The 16,238-nt window shown below is 54.4% G+C and overlaps 1 protein-coding gene across 1 annotated transcript in view; it reads left to right on the top strand.

The window, feature by feature from the left end:
- Positions 1-16,238, top strand: part of OTOF (otoferlin) — an 85,355-nt gene that overhangs the window by 61,653 nt on the left and 7,464 nt on the right. The window contains exons 15-38 of the mRNA XM_049784464.1: positions 907-1,130; positions 1,521-1,629; positions 1,839-2,025; positions 2,110-2,230; positions 2,621-2,721; positions 2,816-2,906; positions 3,023-3,139; positions 3,403-3,555; positions 4,640-4,829; positions 4,918-5,042; positions 5,157-5,291; positions 5,789-5,950; positions 6,105-6,224; positions 6,703-6,864; positions 6,963-7,125; positions 7,350-7,480; positions 8,294-8,323; positions 8,645-8,776; positions 12,078-12,144; positions 13,617-13,753; positions 13,875-14,009; positions 14,521-14,658; positions 14,927-15,054; positions 15,147-15,317. Coding sequence (XP_049640421.1) covers positions 907-1,130; positions 1,521-1,629; positions 1,839-2,025; positions 2,110-2,230; positions 2,621-2,721; positions 2,816-2,906; positions 3,023-3,139; positions 3,403-3,555; positions 4,640-4,829; positions 4,918-5,042; positions 5,157-5,291; positions 5,789-5,950; positions 6,105-6,224; positions 6,703-6,864; positions 6,963-7,125; positions 7,350-7,480; positions 8,294-8,323; positions 8,645-8,776; positions 12,078-12,144; positions 13,617-13,753; positions 13,875-14,009; positions 14,521-14,658; positions 14,927-15,054; positions 15,147-15,317 — 3,229 coding nt within the window. The remainder of the gene's footprint in view (positions 1-906; positions 1,131-1,520; positions 1,630-1,838; positions 2,026-2,109; positions 2,231-2,620; positions 2,722-2,815; positions 2,907-3,022; positions 3,140-3,402; positions 3,556-4,639; positions 4,830-4,917; positions 5,043-5,156; positions 5,292-5,788; positions 5,951-6,104; positions 6,225-6,702; positions 6,865-6,962; positions 7,126-7,349; positions 7,481-8,293; positions 8,324-8,644; positions 8,777-12,077; positions 12,145-13,616; positions 13,754-13,874; positions 14,010-14,520; positions 14,659-14,926; positions 15,055-15,146; positions 15,318-16,238) is intronic.

The following is a 16,238-nucleotide window of genomic DNA, read 5'->3' as shown; positions in this document are numbered from 1 at the left end:
GTTCAAAAGGAGCCCTCAGTAACTTCCCCACAGGGCACAGTGTGGGGGAGGAGGTGAAGTTCCAGCTGCCCAGCACAGGCCCCCACTCAGACAGGAGCTATGTGTCTGTCCACAGACCCGTTTTCTTGTTTCTAAAATGAATTCTGTGATAATTTCATATGCATACGTGAGCATATTTATTATACAAAGGTGTCACCTTACCCAGGGCCTGTCCTGCAGTCTCAGGATAGAAATTAACTCTAGCCCCCCAACTTGGTGCTGAATCTCAAGGCTGCAGAGTGAGGAAAAAAGAAAAACAACACTTCCTCCCATCTGGCTCAACTGGTCCTTCTGGGGAGAACAGTGCTCAGTGCTCAAGTGTGACCAAATGCTCCAAGTCCAAGGCGGAGGCCCCCCATGTGGTTTGAGCTCCATAGACAGGAAGTGCCCAGAGCAGGGGCACCAAAGAGAGAGTAAACAGATAGGGGCCAGAGCAATAGTACAACAGGTAGGCATTTGCCATGTACATCCCTAGCATCCCATATGGCCCCAAAATATACAAAGAGTAATTGCCTGAGCGTAGATTCAGGAGTAAGCCCTGAGCACACCACATTGCAGTAAATTGCATCATTTTTCAAAGTTACACTTTTTAATGAAACAGAATCACGAATCGGTGCTCCACATGAGACAGAATAGACCCACACAACTGAAATTAGGAGAAAGGGTCATCCCCCAGGCACTAAGGGAGGACGAGGCCAGTGGAAGGAGCTGATCCCGGCCTTCCATGCAGATCACAGGCACCCCTGCCCCACTCACCAAAATAAAACATGCTGGTTAAGTGAGCAAAGGACCCCCAAAGGACCCCATGGAGTCCCTGGGCACTGGATCCTGTTTGACAAAGCCTCCCCCGAACTTCTGTACCCACAGGCTTCCTGCCCACCCTGGGTCCAGCCTGGGTGAACATGTATGGCTCCACCCGCAACTACACGCTGCTGGACGAACACCAGGACCTGAATGAGGGCCTGGGTGAGGGTGTGTCCTTCCGAGCTCGCCTCATGCTGGGCCTGGCCGTGGAAATCCTGGACACCTCGAACCCCGAACTCACCAGCTCCACAGAGGTGCAGGTGGAACAGGCCACCCCAGTCTCTGAAGTGAGTCCCATTCCCACCCAGTCAGTGTCCCCAGGTCAGCTCCCACATTCCATTGGCCTGACCCTTCGATTCTGCCAACTACTGCCCTGCCCACCTCCAACACCAGACCCCAGGGTGAGGCTTGATCCCAGGAAGTAGGGACTCCTGAGTCCTCTTCCCTGAGCTATGCAGGGAGACCCAAGACAGAGTATCCTCTCTCCCCTCATCTTAGCCCCAGTGGCCCCATGGTAAATAGAATCAGTTGTCAGGGACATCAGGCTAGAAGACAAAAGGACCTGAAGGCCTTTGGTTCTTTGGGGTGTGGGCTGCTCAGCACCTCAGCTGGGGAGGTGTCACCCCACCTACCCCAGGCCTCGTGCCCATACCCCAAGCCAGTAAACTTTTTTCCAGAGCTGCACAGGCAAGATGGAAGAATTCTTTCTATTTGGGGCCTTCCTGGAGGCCTCAATGATTGACCGGAAAAATGGAGAGAAGCCGGTCACCTTCGAGGTCACAATCGGTGAGTGTCAGGAAGGCAGCAGCACAGGTCCCAAGGCTGAAGAGAGGCAAGTGCATTCCGGGATGGATCTGGGGACCCTCCTCTGTCCCAGCCCCTTTTGTGATGCCCCTCTCCCTACCCCCAAACCCAAGGCCACCCCCAGGCTGGATCTGGAGCTCCAGCTGGGCAGGACTCCAGCACCCATATGCCTCCTTCTGCCCCCTCCCCAGGCAACTATGGGAATGAAGTCGATGGCCTATCCCGACCCCAGCGGCCCCGGCTACGTTCCAGGAAGGAGCCTGGGGCTGAGGAAGAAATAGATCTGATCCAGAACTCAAGTGATGAGGAACCGGACGAGGCTGGGGAGCTGGTGTCCGTCTCCTCCACTCCACCCATGCGGCCCCAGATCACTGACAGGTGAGTCAGGAAAGAGGTGGGGGGACCTGCACCTCATACCCCCAGGGGCTCAGGAACCCTCTAGTCCCCCACCTTGCCTACCAGGAACTACTTCCACCTGCCCTACCTGGAGCGCAAGCCCTGCATCTACATCAAGAGCTGGTGGCCTGACCAGCGACGACGCCTGTACAATTCCAACATCATGGACCACATCGCAGACAAGCTGGTCAGAGCCTGGGTTGGGTCTCCCCTGCCACACCCAAGGCCCACTTGCCCCCACAGCCTGATCTGGAGGGGTGGGACTGCAGGGCCCAGATGAGGGGAGAGGCCTGGGCCTTTCTGAGCTTCCAGGGGCAGCCCCCAGTCCTGTCTCTGGCCTGTAACCTGCCTCCCCTGTGTCCACCAGGACCAAAACTCCATGGAGTGGCCCAAGACCCTAAAAACCCTTAAAACTCCAAGCAGAGAAGCCAACCTAGGAAAATGACAAAATATGGCAGGCAAAATGACAAATGGGGGCAGGCACAGTGAGGGATCCCTGTTCCCTAGCCCCATCCCTTCCCATAAGTTGGGGCATAAGCATGGTTCACTTCGGGAGCTCCCTACCCCCGGATCACAGGAAGAAGGCCTCAATGACGTCCAGGAGATGATCAAAACTGAGAAGTCCTACCCGGAGCGCCGGCTGCGTGGAGTCCTGGAGGAGCTCAGCTGTGGCTGCCAGTGAGAGAGGGGTTGGAGGGGCAGGGATGGAGAAGTTGGGGGACCTGCAGGACCCCCTACTAAGCCCTGTTTTACACCACCACCACCCCTCTAGCCGCTTCCTAACCTTGGCAGACAAGGACCAGGGACACTCATCCCGGACCAAGCTAGACCGGGAGCGCCTCAAGTCCTGTATGCGGGAGCTGGTGAGCAGGCCCTGGACCCTGTGTGCAAAGAGGGATCCTGTAGTGGGGTCAACTGTGAGGTCGTCGCCTCCCCAGGACCTGAGCCAGGTCCCCCTCACCCCTTTCCCGCCCTGCAGGAGAGTATGGGACAGCAGGCCAAAGCACTGCGAGCTCAAGTGAAGCGACACACGGTGCGGGACAAACTGCGGCTATGCCAGAACTTCCTGCAGAAGCTGCGCTTCCTGGCCGACGAGGTGCGCCCCTTGGCGGTGTGCAGTGGTAGTGCATGGAAGCAGGGCCTGGGGAGGAGAGGTGCCTGCTGCACTGAGGGCCTTTGGGGGCCTGGGCTAAGCAAGTGCTCATTCTGCCCTTGTTGTGTGAAACTGCTGCTCGCTCAGTACATGTAGATCTGGGGTCCCAAGCAACGTCTGCAGGCTTGGGTCTGAACCTCTGGGGAATCATTAGAGTCTACACAACCACCCTCCCCTGACCGGCTCCCGGTGCTCGCGCCCTCCAGCCCCAGCACAGCATCCCCGACGTCTTCATCTGGATGATGAGCAACAACAAGCGCATCGCCTACGCCCGGGTGCCTTCCAAGGACCTGCTCTTCTCCCCCGTGGAGGAGGAGCTGGGCAAGGACTGCGCCAAGGTCAAGACGCTTTTCCTCAAGGTGCCTGAATAGGGGGAAAGGGCGGTGCAAATGGAACAGGGCCAACTGGGCCTGGGTTAGAAGGGGACCAGGAGAGTGGGCGGGGCAAGTGGAGAGGGCGAGGTTAACTTGGGTGGGCGGGGCCAGCTGGGCCTGGGCTAGTGTGGACAAGGTGAATGGGGCGGGGCCAAGTGGAGAAGGTGGGACTAATTGGAGTGGGGCGGGGCCAACTGGGCCTGGGCTAAGGGGAGGCAAGGCGAGTGGGTGGGGCCAAGTGGAGAAGGCGGGGCTGACTGGGTGGGGAGAGACCAACTGGGCCTGGGCTAGAGGGAGGCAAGGTGATGGGCGGGGTCAAGTGGAGAGGGCGGGGCTAACTGAGGAGGGCGGGGCCAACTGGGCCTGGGCTAGAGGGAGGCAAGGCAAGTGGGCGTGGCCAAGTAGAGAAGGTGGGGCCAACTGGAGTGGGCGGGGCCAACTGGGCCTGGACTAGGGGCATGGTGAGTGGTATGGGGCAGGGGCCAACTGGAGTGGGTGGGGCTAGTGGGTGGTATGGATGGGCCAGGGCCAATAGGAACTGAGCAAAAGGGGCACAACTGGGCGCGACTGGGGATATGGGGCATGGCTAGCAGATTTCTTTCAAGGCTCAGCCCCCATAAGAAGAGGATCCTGGGAGAGGTCTGAACTGATGGGTGGACCCCTGCTTAGAGCTCTGAGCAAAGAGCTGGAAGAAGGAATGGAAGGGAAAGGAGGGGCTGCATAGCCATCCTGCTCCCCTAGCCCAGCAGAATGGCTGCAGAACAGCTCTGAGCCAGAACCCCAGCTGCTGCCTCTTCTGCACCCTGCAAAACACTGTCCCTTGCCCCTTCCACACCCCGGGGCCATGCAGCTGACCCCAGCACTGGGCCCTGCCCCTTCTTCACCCCGAGGCCATGCAGCTGACCCCCAGCACTGGCCCCTGCCCCTTCCACATCCCAGGGCCATGCAGCTGACCCCTAGCACTGGCCCCTGCCCCTTCCAATCCCAGAACCATGCACCTGACCCCCAGCAATGGCCCCTGGCCCTTCCACACCCGGGGGCCCTCCACCTGACCCACGCCTACCCCCAGCTCCCAGGAAAGCGGGGCTTCGGCTCTGCGGGCTGGACGGTGCAGGCCAAGCTGGAGCTGTACCTGTGGCTGGGCCTCAGCAAGCAGCGCCAGGACTTCCTGTGCGGCCTACCCTGCGGCTTCGAAGAGGTCAAGGCCTCCCAGGGCCTGGGCCTACACTCCTTCCCGCCCATCAGCCTGGTCTACACCAGTGAGTGGGCCCTGGGTCTGGGCAGGGAGGCTGAGGGTCCCCGGTTACCCTAGTGGGCCTTGTCCCAGCCTGCACTCACGCCCCCCAGAGAAACAGGCCTTCCAGCTCCGTGCACACATGTACCAGGCTCGAAGCCTCTTCGCAGCTGACAGCAGCGGCCTCTCCGACCCCTTCGCCCGAGTCTTCTTCATCAACCAGAGTCAGTGCACCGAGGTGAGGGTGGACTCAAGCGGGTGCACCTAGAGATTCTAGGGTGGACTTGGGGAGTGGGGCTCTCCTTCCTCCAGGGTCAAGCTGTAGTGATCCCTGCCTGCCCTGTCTCTGCAGGTGCTGAATGAGACGCTGTGCCCCACCTGGGACCAAATGCTGGTCTTCGACAACCTGGAGCTGTACGGGGAGGCCCACGAGCTGCGTGACGATCCCCCCATCATTGTCATTGAGATCTATGACCAGGATAGCATGGTAAGGGGCGCCCCCCGCTTCCTGTACCAAGGCCTTCCTGTGCCCCCTCTACTCACCCAGGGAAGTCTGGGGGGAAACTGAGGACTCCATGGTCAGATCCCAAAAGGAAACCCCCACTTCCTGCACCCCAAACTCTATTCCTGTTTTCAACCCACCCCATCCACCAGGCTCCCCTGCCCACACCCAATACAGCTGGTCACCAGCCTCTTTGGGAGCTCTGGAGTGTGGGCTAAATAATTGGGGGCGGGGAGTCACCTCAGGAGTGGGGTATCCCAGGAAACTCTGGAGAGAACAGGATCTTGTTATAGTCCTGACTCCTACGCCTGCCATTTCTCGCTGGCATGGCCCAGACAGCAAGTCTGTAAGCACTGGACGCTCAGTTGCCCCTCCGTAAAATATGACACATCACACCCATCCCATCCTTCCCCCTTATGCACCTGGTCATGGTGAGCCCTGAACAAGATCCTGAGGGTCACCTGGCTTGTGTGTGGCACCAGGGCAAAGCGGACTTCATGGGCCGCACCTTCGCCAAGCCCCTGGTGAAGATGGCCGATGAGGCATACTGCGCACCCCGCTTCCCACCGCTGCTGGAGTATTACCAGATCTTCCGCGGCAACGCCACAGCTGGGGACCTGCTGGCCGCCTTCGAGCTGCTGCAGGTGGGCATGGCCCTGCCTGACCCATTTGCCCCTTGTCAGCCTGACCCTAGAGAAATGGGACTAGGTGGACAGCTTTCCCTATAAAATGATGCCCAGAAGAGACAGTGTCCACCCAGGGCCCCCAGATTGTGACCCTGTGACCCCACACCCCCAGATTGGGCCTGCAGGGAAGGCTGAGCTGCCACCCGTTAATGGCCCAGTGGACGTGGACCGTGGCCCTATCATGCCCGTGCCCGTGGGTATCAGGCCTGTGCTGAGCAAGTACCGAATCGAGGTGCGTACCCTCACCTGTGCTGAGTTGACTGCTCCATTCTGACTTCTTTGCCCTCTCACTTCTTCCTGTCATGGGTCATTGGCACATTCTGAGTTGGCACCAGCCAAGAGAGCTCAGAGGTTAAGGGCACTTGCCTTGCATTATTCGCCTGCAGCCATAACATTGATTCCAATCCTGGCACTGAAAACGGTGCCCAAGCACCACAGATGGGAACTGAGTGCTTCTTCACACTTCATCAGACTCAACTACTCATGAACCCCATGTTCTTAGGGGGTGGCCGAGGACTAGGTGGAGTGACATGCCACATGTCCCACGGAGTCAGGGTAGAGCCCCCAGCCCCACCCTCCCTCGCACCTCTTTGAAAATGCTGACTATATCCCTTCAGGTTATGCTCCCCCCCCCCAACAATCTGTTCTTTCTCAGCACCCCACTAGCTGATCCTCCCTTCTTCTCTTTTGTACCCCTCAATCCCCCCCAGGTGCTGTTCTGGGGTCTGCGGGACCTGAAGCGAGTGAACCTTGCCCAGGTGGACAGGCCACGAGTGGATATTGAGTGCGCAGGGAAGGGAGTGCAGTCCTCTCTGATCCATAATTACAAGAAGAACCCCAACTTCAACACCCTCGTCAAATGGTTTGAAGTGGTGAGTGTAGGCATCGACAGGAATGTCCCGGGCTGGCTGCAGGAGGCAGGGAAGCACCCCGTCCTCTGGTCCTTCTCACCGGTCGCCCACACCCCCAGGACCTCCCCGAAAATGAGCTCCTGCACCCACCACTGAACATCCGTGTGGTGGACTGCCGGGCCTTCGGCCGCTACACCCTGGTGGGTTCCTGTGCTGTCAGCTCCCTGCGTCGCTTTATCTACCGACCCCCTGACCGTGCGGCACCTAGCTGGAACACCACAGGTGCGCACCCCAGCCTGGTTGTTTGGGGACCCAAGCTCCCCTCATGCTGGAGCCAGGGGTCCAAGGGGACTCCATGACTCAGCTCCTCTCCTCCCTCCATGCCTGTCCTCCCTCTCTCCCAAGAAAGTTCTGCTCCTTCAGGCTCTTTCTCTCACTGGGGTCCTGTGTCTATCTGTCTGTCTGTCTGTGTGTCTGCCTTTCTGTCTGTCCTTCTTTCTATCCAGTCAGGCTCCTCCGGGGCTATGGTATGCTGTGCCATGCGGGCCCCCACTCTCGCCCCACAGGGGAGGTGGTGGTGAGCATGGAACCTGAAGCGCCCCTCAAGAAGCTGGAGACGATGGTGAAACTTGACGCGGTGAGGGTCTCTGAGTGCAGGGCCAGGGGGCACCTCAAAGGTCTGGGAACATGGGTGTCCGTTCTGCATGGGTACAGTGTGCGAGCCTGTGCATGAGGATCTGTGAAAGTGTATGTGTGATGTGTGTGATAATACGTATGTGTGTGGTATATTGAGATATGTGTGGGCACCTGTGTGCTTGCCAGTACCTGCGTGTGCGCAGATGCACATCAACAAGCAGAGTGAGGCAGAGAGCAGCCATTATGTCATGTGATGATAGCCCACAATCCACACCAGGGCTCTTTCTGGAAGATTCCTGGTTTGCCAGAGAGCTTCCTGGTAGTTGAACCCAGTCACCCTGCTTTAATGAGTGTGAGCCGGCTCCTGGATCTCCTGGCAGGCTGATGTGGGCAAGAGAGAGGCAGGGGTGGACATACATGGACATCCTCAACTGCATTCTCCACACCCCACTCCCACCACCAGCTCTTCACACCACTCAGCCTGCTGACGTGACCTGCTTTTGTCCCATCATCCTTGGCATCCTTGGCCAGTGGCTGAGTCAGTGGTGGGCATGTTGTCCAGGAAAGAGCTGAGGTCAGGCTGACACTGCCAGGAGGGCTGGGAAAAGCCTAGAGACGCGTGTCCCCCCCCCCCCTCAACTCTCTCTGAGGAATCTACTCTCCAAGTGGGGATGAAAGACATCCCCCTTCCTCCCAGTAAGGACAGAGGGGAATTGGTCTTGCAGACACAGGGCCTGAGATACACAGAACCTGCCCAAGCCTCCAGGCCCCACGTGGCTAAACCTGTCCCTGTCTCCTTGATTCCCCTCTGCAGACCTCTGACGCTGTCATCAAGGTGGATGTGGTGAGTAAGGCGACGGTCACCATAGAGAGGAGGTGCCTGAGCTAGTGGAGTGACTCAGAGTGGGAAAAATGCCTGCATCAGTCTCTGCACCATCCCAGGGTCTAAGGGAATAGAGACTGGGGCCAATCTTGCTTTGGCCTTTGGCCCATGTGGTGGGTCTTGTTTCCCTCCAGATTGTGCCATCCACCTCCAAAAAATAAAGCTCTGCTCTTTGACATGCCTTCTTGGCTCAGTGGGCAGGGAAGCCCAGATTGTCCAGGGCTTGGGGAAGACTGGGGTGCAGGGAGTGGGGCAGGGCAATAGACCCAACCAACCCTCCAGGCTGAGGAGGAGAAGGAGAAGAAGAAAAAGAAAAAGAAAGGGGGCTCTGAGGAGTTGGAGGAGGAGGAGCCGGATGAGAGCATGCTGGACTGGTGGTCCAAGTACTTCGCCTCCATCGACACCATGAAGGAGGTGAGAAGGGGCTGAGTGTGGAGATGAGCTCAGCCCCATGTAACACCGTTCTGGCCATCTACAGTTCCATTCCCATGAACTCTTGGTTCTCATCCTTGCTGCTCTAGCTCAGCGCTCACCTTCTCACTTTCATCCACTCTCCCCGTTTTGGTTCCCTCTTGTTCTCTTTCTTTCATCCCACCAATACTACTGAATGTATGTCATGAATCCACGGCGCCATAGGAACCCAAAAATCAGATTTCAGATTTTCTCTATCCCAGAGAGATCTCAATTTCTAGAGCAAAACTTACCTTCCAGAAAATATGCTCCGATGTGATAACAGTGTTGAATCAAGGCTTAGGGGAGCAAAGTCATCTTCACAGAGGAGGTGACTTTAGAAGAAAAGGCAAAATAGTTCCCAAGAGAGTGAGACTGCTTGTTGGTCATTGCACAACTTTGTCCTGCTTGATTCTGTGCCTCTTGGTCGCTGTGAAATGCATGTGCTCATGGGTTCTGTCTGCAGAACAAGTTTCCCAGAAGTGTATTTCTCTTCTTCCTGGTTCTTTCCTTCTTCAAAATGCCCACCTGGACCCGTGTCTTACTGTCCTCTGCACTGAGGACAAGTGTCCACTGTGTTTTCTCAGTCACACCAGGCTGCCCCAGCCACACACACACACCATGGCTACCTCTACAGGCTCAGCAACAGTGACACTGGTGAGATCTAAGGGGCATATGAGTCTAGTAAGGTGACTGAACAGGAACCCAGAACTAAGGCCCCCCCCATGCTGTCACTGATAGTTAGAGAGGACTCACAAACACAGCCTAAGAAGAAAGAGGGAGAGGACGAAGGTACTTCACCCACACATTACAACCCTTGATTATTGGTTTTTTGTTTTGTTTTGGTTTTGGTTTTTGGGCCACACCTGGTGGTGCTCAGGGGTTATTCCTGGCTGTCTGCTCAGAAATAGCTCCTGGCAGGCACCGGGGACCATATGGGGCACTGGGATTTGAGCCAACCACCTTTGGTCCTGGATCGGCTGCTTGCAAGGCAAACGCCACTGTGCTATCTCTCTGGGCCCCCTTGGTTATTGTTTTAATATAAAATATAATGTCTAAAGTCCTAGTGCTGGGGTGAGGCCTTTCTTGACAAAGTGCCTTTACCCCTTCCGCCAGCAAGTCTGGAGAAGGGTAGTAGCAGTGAAATAATTTTATAGGCAGCAGTCAGAGTTTTTCTGGAGTCAGCCAGGTTTATTCCATGGCCCAATCTGCCATGTGCATTTCCTCACATGGCTTCTATGCTAAACTTTCAAGTAGCCTCTCTCTGCTGCTTCTCCTCTGGCTAATGCCTGTTATTCTCTCTGCTACTCCTGTCATGTTTTCTGTTCTCATGTCTTTTTCTCCAGAGCTCTCTCTGTTTCCTTTTCAGCTGATCTGCATGCTTCCTTGCTGAGTTCCAACCCCCTGGAAGCTCCTGTTTAATAATCTCCCAGTCTCATCCTTTTTCTGGCTCTCTCTCTTATCTCCTCTCTCCCCCCAGGTCGACTTCTCTACCCACCCATTCCAGGTGTGGGCTATTCTGATGATTCAGGAGGGATAAACAGGAAGTTTATATACCCACACTATATCACTTCTTGTTTCGTGGGCCAGCATGCAGCCCTACAGCCACACTTAGCTGCAAGAGAGGCAGAGCAAGGTCACATTTCCATAGGGAACTGTGTGTCCAGTGAAACCCCTGAAGAGAGGACAGAGTGATAACACAGTGGGTAAGGCATTTGCCTTTCACGTGGCCAACCTGGGACCTACTAGGATGAGATCCCCAACATCCCATATGGTCCCCAGAGCCTGTCAAGAGCAATTTCTGAGTATGGAGCCAGGAGTAACCTCTGGGCACTGCCAGATGTGGCCCAAAAACAAACAAACAAACAAAAAGAAACCCTTGAAGATTTCTGGGGAGACACTGGGAGTCAGGTACAGGGATGTCTCCCAACACCTCCTAGTTTCCCATTGATTGGCCCAGGAGTGCAGAGGCCCCTTCTTCTGGTCTCTCCTACTGTGATTAGCACAGGCCGCCAGCAGGTGGCGATGGAGGCATAGATAGAACCTGAGACTTTCAATTCCAAGGGAATGAGTATTTATTGAGTGCAGGAAAATAAGCACATTTTCTTCGTTATACTTTTCTACCTTAATAATATAATTTTCTACATTAACATATAAATATAAATTTATAAATATAAATTTCTACATTAATAATATAATTAATAATATTGGGGGCTGAAGCAATAGTAGAGCAGGTAAGATGGTGTCCTTGCACACGAACCACCTAGGCTCCATCTTCTGCATGCTTCATGGTCCCCAAAGTACTGCCAGGAATAATTACTGAATGCAGGGCCAGGAGTAATCCCAGAGTATTGCCAGGTGTAGCCCAAAAATAAATAAATTAAAATCAACTAAAAAATAATATCGGGAGCCAGAGCAATAGTATCCCAGGAGGGACTCTTGCCTTGCACACAACCAATCTGGATTCAATCCCTGGCACTCCAAATGGTCCTAGAACCCCAACCAGGAGTGATCCCTGAGCACAGAGCCAGGTGTATGCTCTGAGCACAGCCAGGTGTGCCCTCCCCCAAATACTAATACACCTAAGTATCAGTAGAGGAAATTATTGTGTTTCATATATACACATATAGTTTTTGTAGATATTTAATTTGGGGTGTAGTGCCGGTCTCACAAATATAAAGCATACACTATACACTGAGCCATACCTCCAGCCCTATGGGTTTTCTTGTTGTGGCTGAGTTCTAGGTCCTGCCCTTCTCATAGGGCACAATATATGTTTAAGTTAAACAGTGTTCCTCACCTCAAACTATGGCCCGCGGGCCACATATTGTATTTGTATCTGTTTTGTTTCTTCATTGCAAAATAAGATATATGCAGTGTGCATAAGAATTCGTTCATAAGTTTTGTTTTTACAATAGTCAGACCCTCCAATGGTCTGAGGGACTGGCTCCCTGTTTAAAAAGTTTGAGGACCCCTGGTTTAATCTATGCACAAAATAAACTCTCTTTCGAAGGGAGTTGCACCCCACAAGCAGTGTTCACAGGACCTGGGCTACTCCTTGCCGTAGTTGTTCAACTGGGAATAGGAAGGGAAATTCTTAAATCTCCTAGTGAAAATCTCATGTTACACCTAGCACAGGCTTTTGTAAGTGCACTTTATCGAGTACATGGCAGATGTGGAAGCCAGTAGGTACACACAGGGATGGGGTGAAAGACAAACATCTCCCCCAGTGGCCCACCTTCCTCTCCTTTCCATATCTTGGCAGCAACTTCGACATCAAGAGGCTTCAGGCATTGACTTGGAGGAGAAGGAGGAGCTGGAGAACACGGATGGTGAGTCGGGGCCTGGCGCTTGGCCCTCCACACTCCCTTGGCTTCCCATTTCTCTTCCTCTGCAACTACAGTAGTCAAAGGCCACCTCACCAGTGAGCCCTTGTATGCAGTGACTTTCACCCTGAACAAGTTTGCAAACAGCTCCAATGTATCCAAGCTGAAGGGTCCTCAAGCCATACTCATCCATCTTTTTCCAGAACTTTCCCATGGGCCAGCATCTTACCAGCAGCCTAAAGTAGAAAGGCAGTCCTGTGATTAAATGGTTCCTTTGGTGCAGTTCTTCTTAGTGCCTTTATTTTTTGATTCGTTTACTTTGTGTATGGGGGTGCCAGGTCTCATGCACACAAGGCAGACTTTTACCACTAAGTCACACTCTTGACCAGCCTTGATGCCTTTAACATGAAAGTATTGGTATAAGACCATAAATGAAGTGAACCCCAACTTCTCTGGCAAAGTATCCTTTATATTATGTGCTCCTGGGGCTGGAGAAAGAGTATAGTGGGCAGTACATCTGGCCTTGCAGATGACAAACTTAGATTCAGTCTTCATATCTTCTCCCAAGTCCCACCAGGAGTAATTCCTGAGTGCAGAACCAAGGAGTAAGCCTTAAGCCTAACTAGGTGTGGCAAAAACAAACAAACAAAAAAAAACAATAAAATAAAATGCTCCAAGGACCTTGCACCTGGTGTCCTGGGAATGCAGTTTGAGAGCCACCACCATAGGCCAGGTTTGCTTCAACTTTTCCCCTAAGAAAAGTTCACCGAAGAAATGCAATGGGCAGGGGCCAGAGTGATAGCACATAGGATGTTTAAGATAGCAGTAGGATGTTTGCCTTGGGCTGACTCAGGACAGACCTGGGTTCGATCCCCGGTGTCCCATATGGTTCCCCAAACCAGGGGCAAAGCCAGGAATAACCCTGAGTGTCACCTGTTGTGCCCCCCACAAACAAAACAAAACAAAACCAAAAAATGAAATGCAATGGACTGCCAGAAACAACTCGACTTATGGCTGCATTTTTGGTAGCTGTGAATTCAGAAAGCTTTCACTGTTGCCAAATGCCCCACCATCCCCATACACAGTTACACACAGCCCTGGGTGGGGTCCTGATCCAGCTACCTAAGAAGCTATAAATCAAACAAGGGACAGCGGCAGCAGGAGGCGAACCCTTGGCCTGACGGACAGGGACATGGAGGCCAGCAGAGAAGTAAGAAGGCACCACTCTGCGCTGTTCAGCCTTCTAAACCCAGTCTGGCTCTTCCCTGGTTAGTCATCCTGCAGGGGCCACAGCCATGCCTTGGTGCTCACACCCAGTCTGATCTGCCAGCACCTGGCCCTCTCTCTGCCAGCTGGCATGCCGGAGAGCACCGTGTGCATTTCACAGCCGGCCACAAAGACCGGTGCTGAGCAAACCAGCAAGGTTTCCAGGCCAAGCCTTCCTGCTCACACCCTTGCTCTCCCTCTGTCTCCGCCAGGCCTGAAGGGGCCGATGAAAAGCAAAGAGAAGGCAAAGGTTGCCAAGGAGGAGAAGAAGAAGAAAGTTCAGGGCCCTGCCCCTGCCCCAGGCACTGAGGTCCCAGAGAAGAAGAAAGCGAAGATCGATGAGTTGAAGGTAGGGGCTGGGGAGAAACTCCCCCCACACACACACGAGACTGGGGGGTGTAGAGAGGGAATTGGACTAGATGCTGCCTGGTGGTCAGGCCTTGAGCCTCTGCTGGCCCGGCCTGGCCCAGGTGTATCCCAAAGAGCTGGAGACAGAGTTTGACAACTTTGAGGACTGGCTGCACACTTTCAACCTGCTCCGGGGCAAGACGGGGGATGACGAAGATGGCTCCACAGAGGAGGAGCGCATCGTGGGCCGCTTCAAGGTCAGCTGAGGGGAAGCTGACCTCTGACCCTTGACCCCTGTACCTCTGAGCACCTCTCTCCACTCCCAATAGCTCTTCTTCCCCTAAATCCAGGACTGATTCCAGATCCACAGTCAGCCTGTGCTGGTTGACAAAGATGAAAACACTTTCTTATTACCTTAAAAAAAAAAACTCCTGCCCTGGGGCCGTAGAGATAGCATGGAGGTAGGGCATTTCCTTGCATGCAGAAGGACGGTAGTTCGAATTCCGGCATCCCATAAGGTCCCCCGAGCCTGCCAGGAGCAATTTCAGAGCCAGGAGGAACCCCTGAACACTGCCGGGTGTGACCCCCCCCAAAAAAAAAACCTCATAAAAACAAAATTCCTGCCCTGAGCTCCCACCCATGACCCGCCTGCCCCAGCCCCAACCTCCTGGTGCCCAGTGGCTGAAAGGCTAAGAGCCTGTCACTTCAATACCACCCTACCCAAGCCCTGAACCCAGCACCTTGACCAGGCCTCCCACACACACACAGGGCTCCCTCTGCGTGTACAAAGTGCCGCTCCCAGAAGACGTGTCTCGAGAGACAGGCTACGACCCCACCCATGGCATGTTCCAAGGCATCCCCAGCAATGAGCCCATCAACGTGCTGGTCCGCATCTACGTGGTTCGGGTGAGAGTCCCTGGTCTCCACTCCCCTGCCCCCACCCCCAGCCTCCAGTCCTCCAGTGGGAAAGGGAGAGACCCCACATGAGACACCCAGTCCTCTGACAAATTCCAGTTTTTCTAGAGGAAGCCAATGCCCAGACCTGGTCACTCGGCAGGTCTGCCTCTGGCCTGTTCCCACTCATTCTTCTCCCTCGTGAGATTCACAGGGAATGAAACCAAAGCATCAGACAGGTGTGGGGGGACCCTGCTAAGAGCACCCTCTCCTACCCTAGGCCACAGATCTGCACCCCGCAGACATCAATGGCAAGGCCGATCCCTACATCGCCATCAAGCTGGGCAAGACCGACATCCGTGACAAGGAGAACTACATTTCCAAGCAGCTCAACCCAGTTTTTGGGAAGTAAGATTCGCTCCAGACCCTGCACCCCCTACCTCGCCTTTTACCCCTGCCTAAGTCCTGCCTCTTACCTCCTCCTAACCCTGCCCTACTAGGTCTTTTGACGTCGAGGCCTCCTTCCCCATGGAGTCCATGCTGACTGTGGCTGTCTACGACTGGGACCTAGTGGGCACCGATGATCTCATTGGGGAGACCAAGATTGACCTGGAGAACCGCTTCTACAGCAAGCATCGAGCCACCTGTGGCATTGCTCAGTCCTATTCCTTGTGCGCAGGGCTGGGGGGGGGCCTTTATATGGGTGGGATAGTGGGTGGGGCCTAATGGACCAGGTGGGCCGGGTCTGATAGTGGGTGGGGTTTGATGCATGGGGCAGGGCCTTCTAGGCAGGACAGTGGGTGGGATCTAATGTGTCTGTGGGCGTGGCCTGATTGGGGCGGGTCTTGGTGAGTAGGCAGGGCCTTCTAGAGTGGGACCACTTGCTAAACATTGCCATAAGACAGGGTCAGGGCAAAGAGATAATATAAGTAGGTAGGGCGAGGGCACTCGCCTTGCACATTTTTCTCATGGGTTCAATCCCTGGAATCAAGAATGATCCCTGAATGCAGAGCCAGGGGTAAGCCCTGAACACTGCAGGATGTGGCCCCCAAACTAAACAAAGTAAAAACAAGGTTCAAGGCCAGAGGGAGAGTATAGCTGATAAGGTGTCCCCAGTCCCCCATGAAGTCCCCTGAGCTCCACCAGCAGTGATCCCTGAGCACAGAGCTAGGAGCTCTGAGCACCGCTGGGTGTGACCCAAAAAGCAAACAGATGACAATAAAAAAAAAAAAAGAAAACAGGGGCCAGAGAGATAGCATGGAGGTAAGGCATTTGCCTTGCATGCAGAAGGTCATTGGTTCGAATCCCTGCATCCCATATGGTCCCCCGAGCCTGTTAGGAGCAATTTCTGAGCATAGAGCCAGGAGTAACCCCTGAGCGCTGCCAGGTGTGACCCAAAAAAACAAAAACAAAAACAAAAAAGAAAAGAAAAGAAAAAAAGAAAATAAGGTTAAGTTTACAATACAGGAAGATCGATAGATGGTGGTTTCCGTCCCAGACTAAATCTTCCCTATCCAAGCTCTGGATGCAAGCTCCAAGGCAAGCAGAGAGCCAGAAAATACCAAGACAGAGGAGGCGGGAAGAGAGGAAAT

Source organism: Suncus etruscus, chromosome 12 (genome assembly GCF_024139225.1).
Source record: "Suncus etruscus isolate mSunEtr1 chromosome 12, mSunEtr1.pri.cur, whole genome shotgun sequence".
Lineage (NCBI taxonomy): Eukaryota > Metazoa > Chordata > Mammalia > Eulipotyphla > Soricidae > Suncus > Suncus etruscus.
Note: the sequence above shows the minus strand (reverse complement) of the source record. Positions and strands in the feature narration are given on the sequence as shown.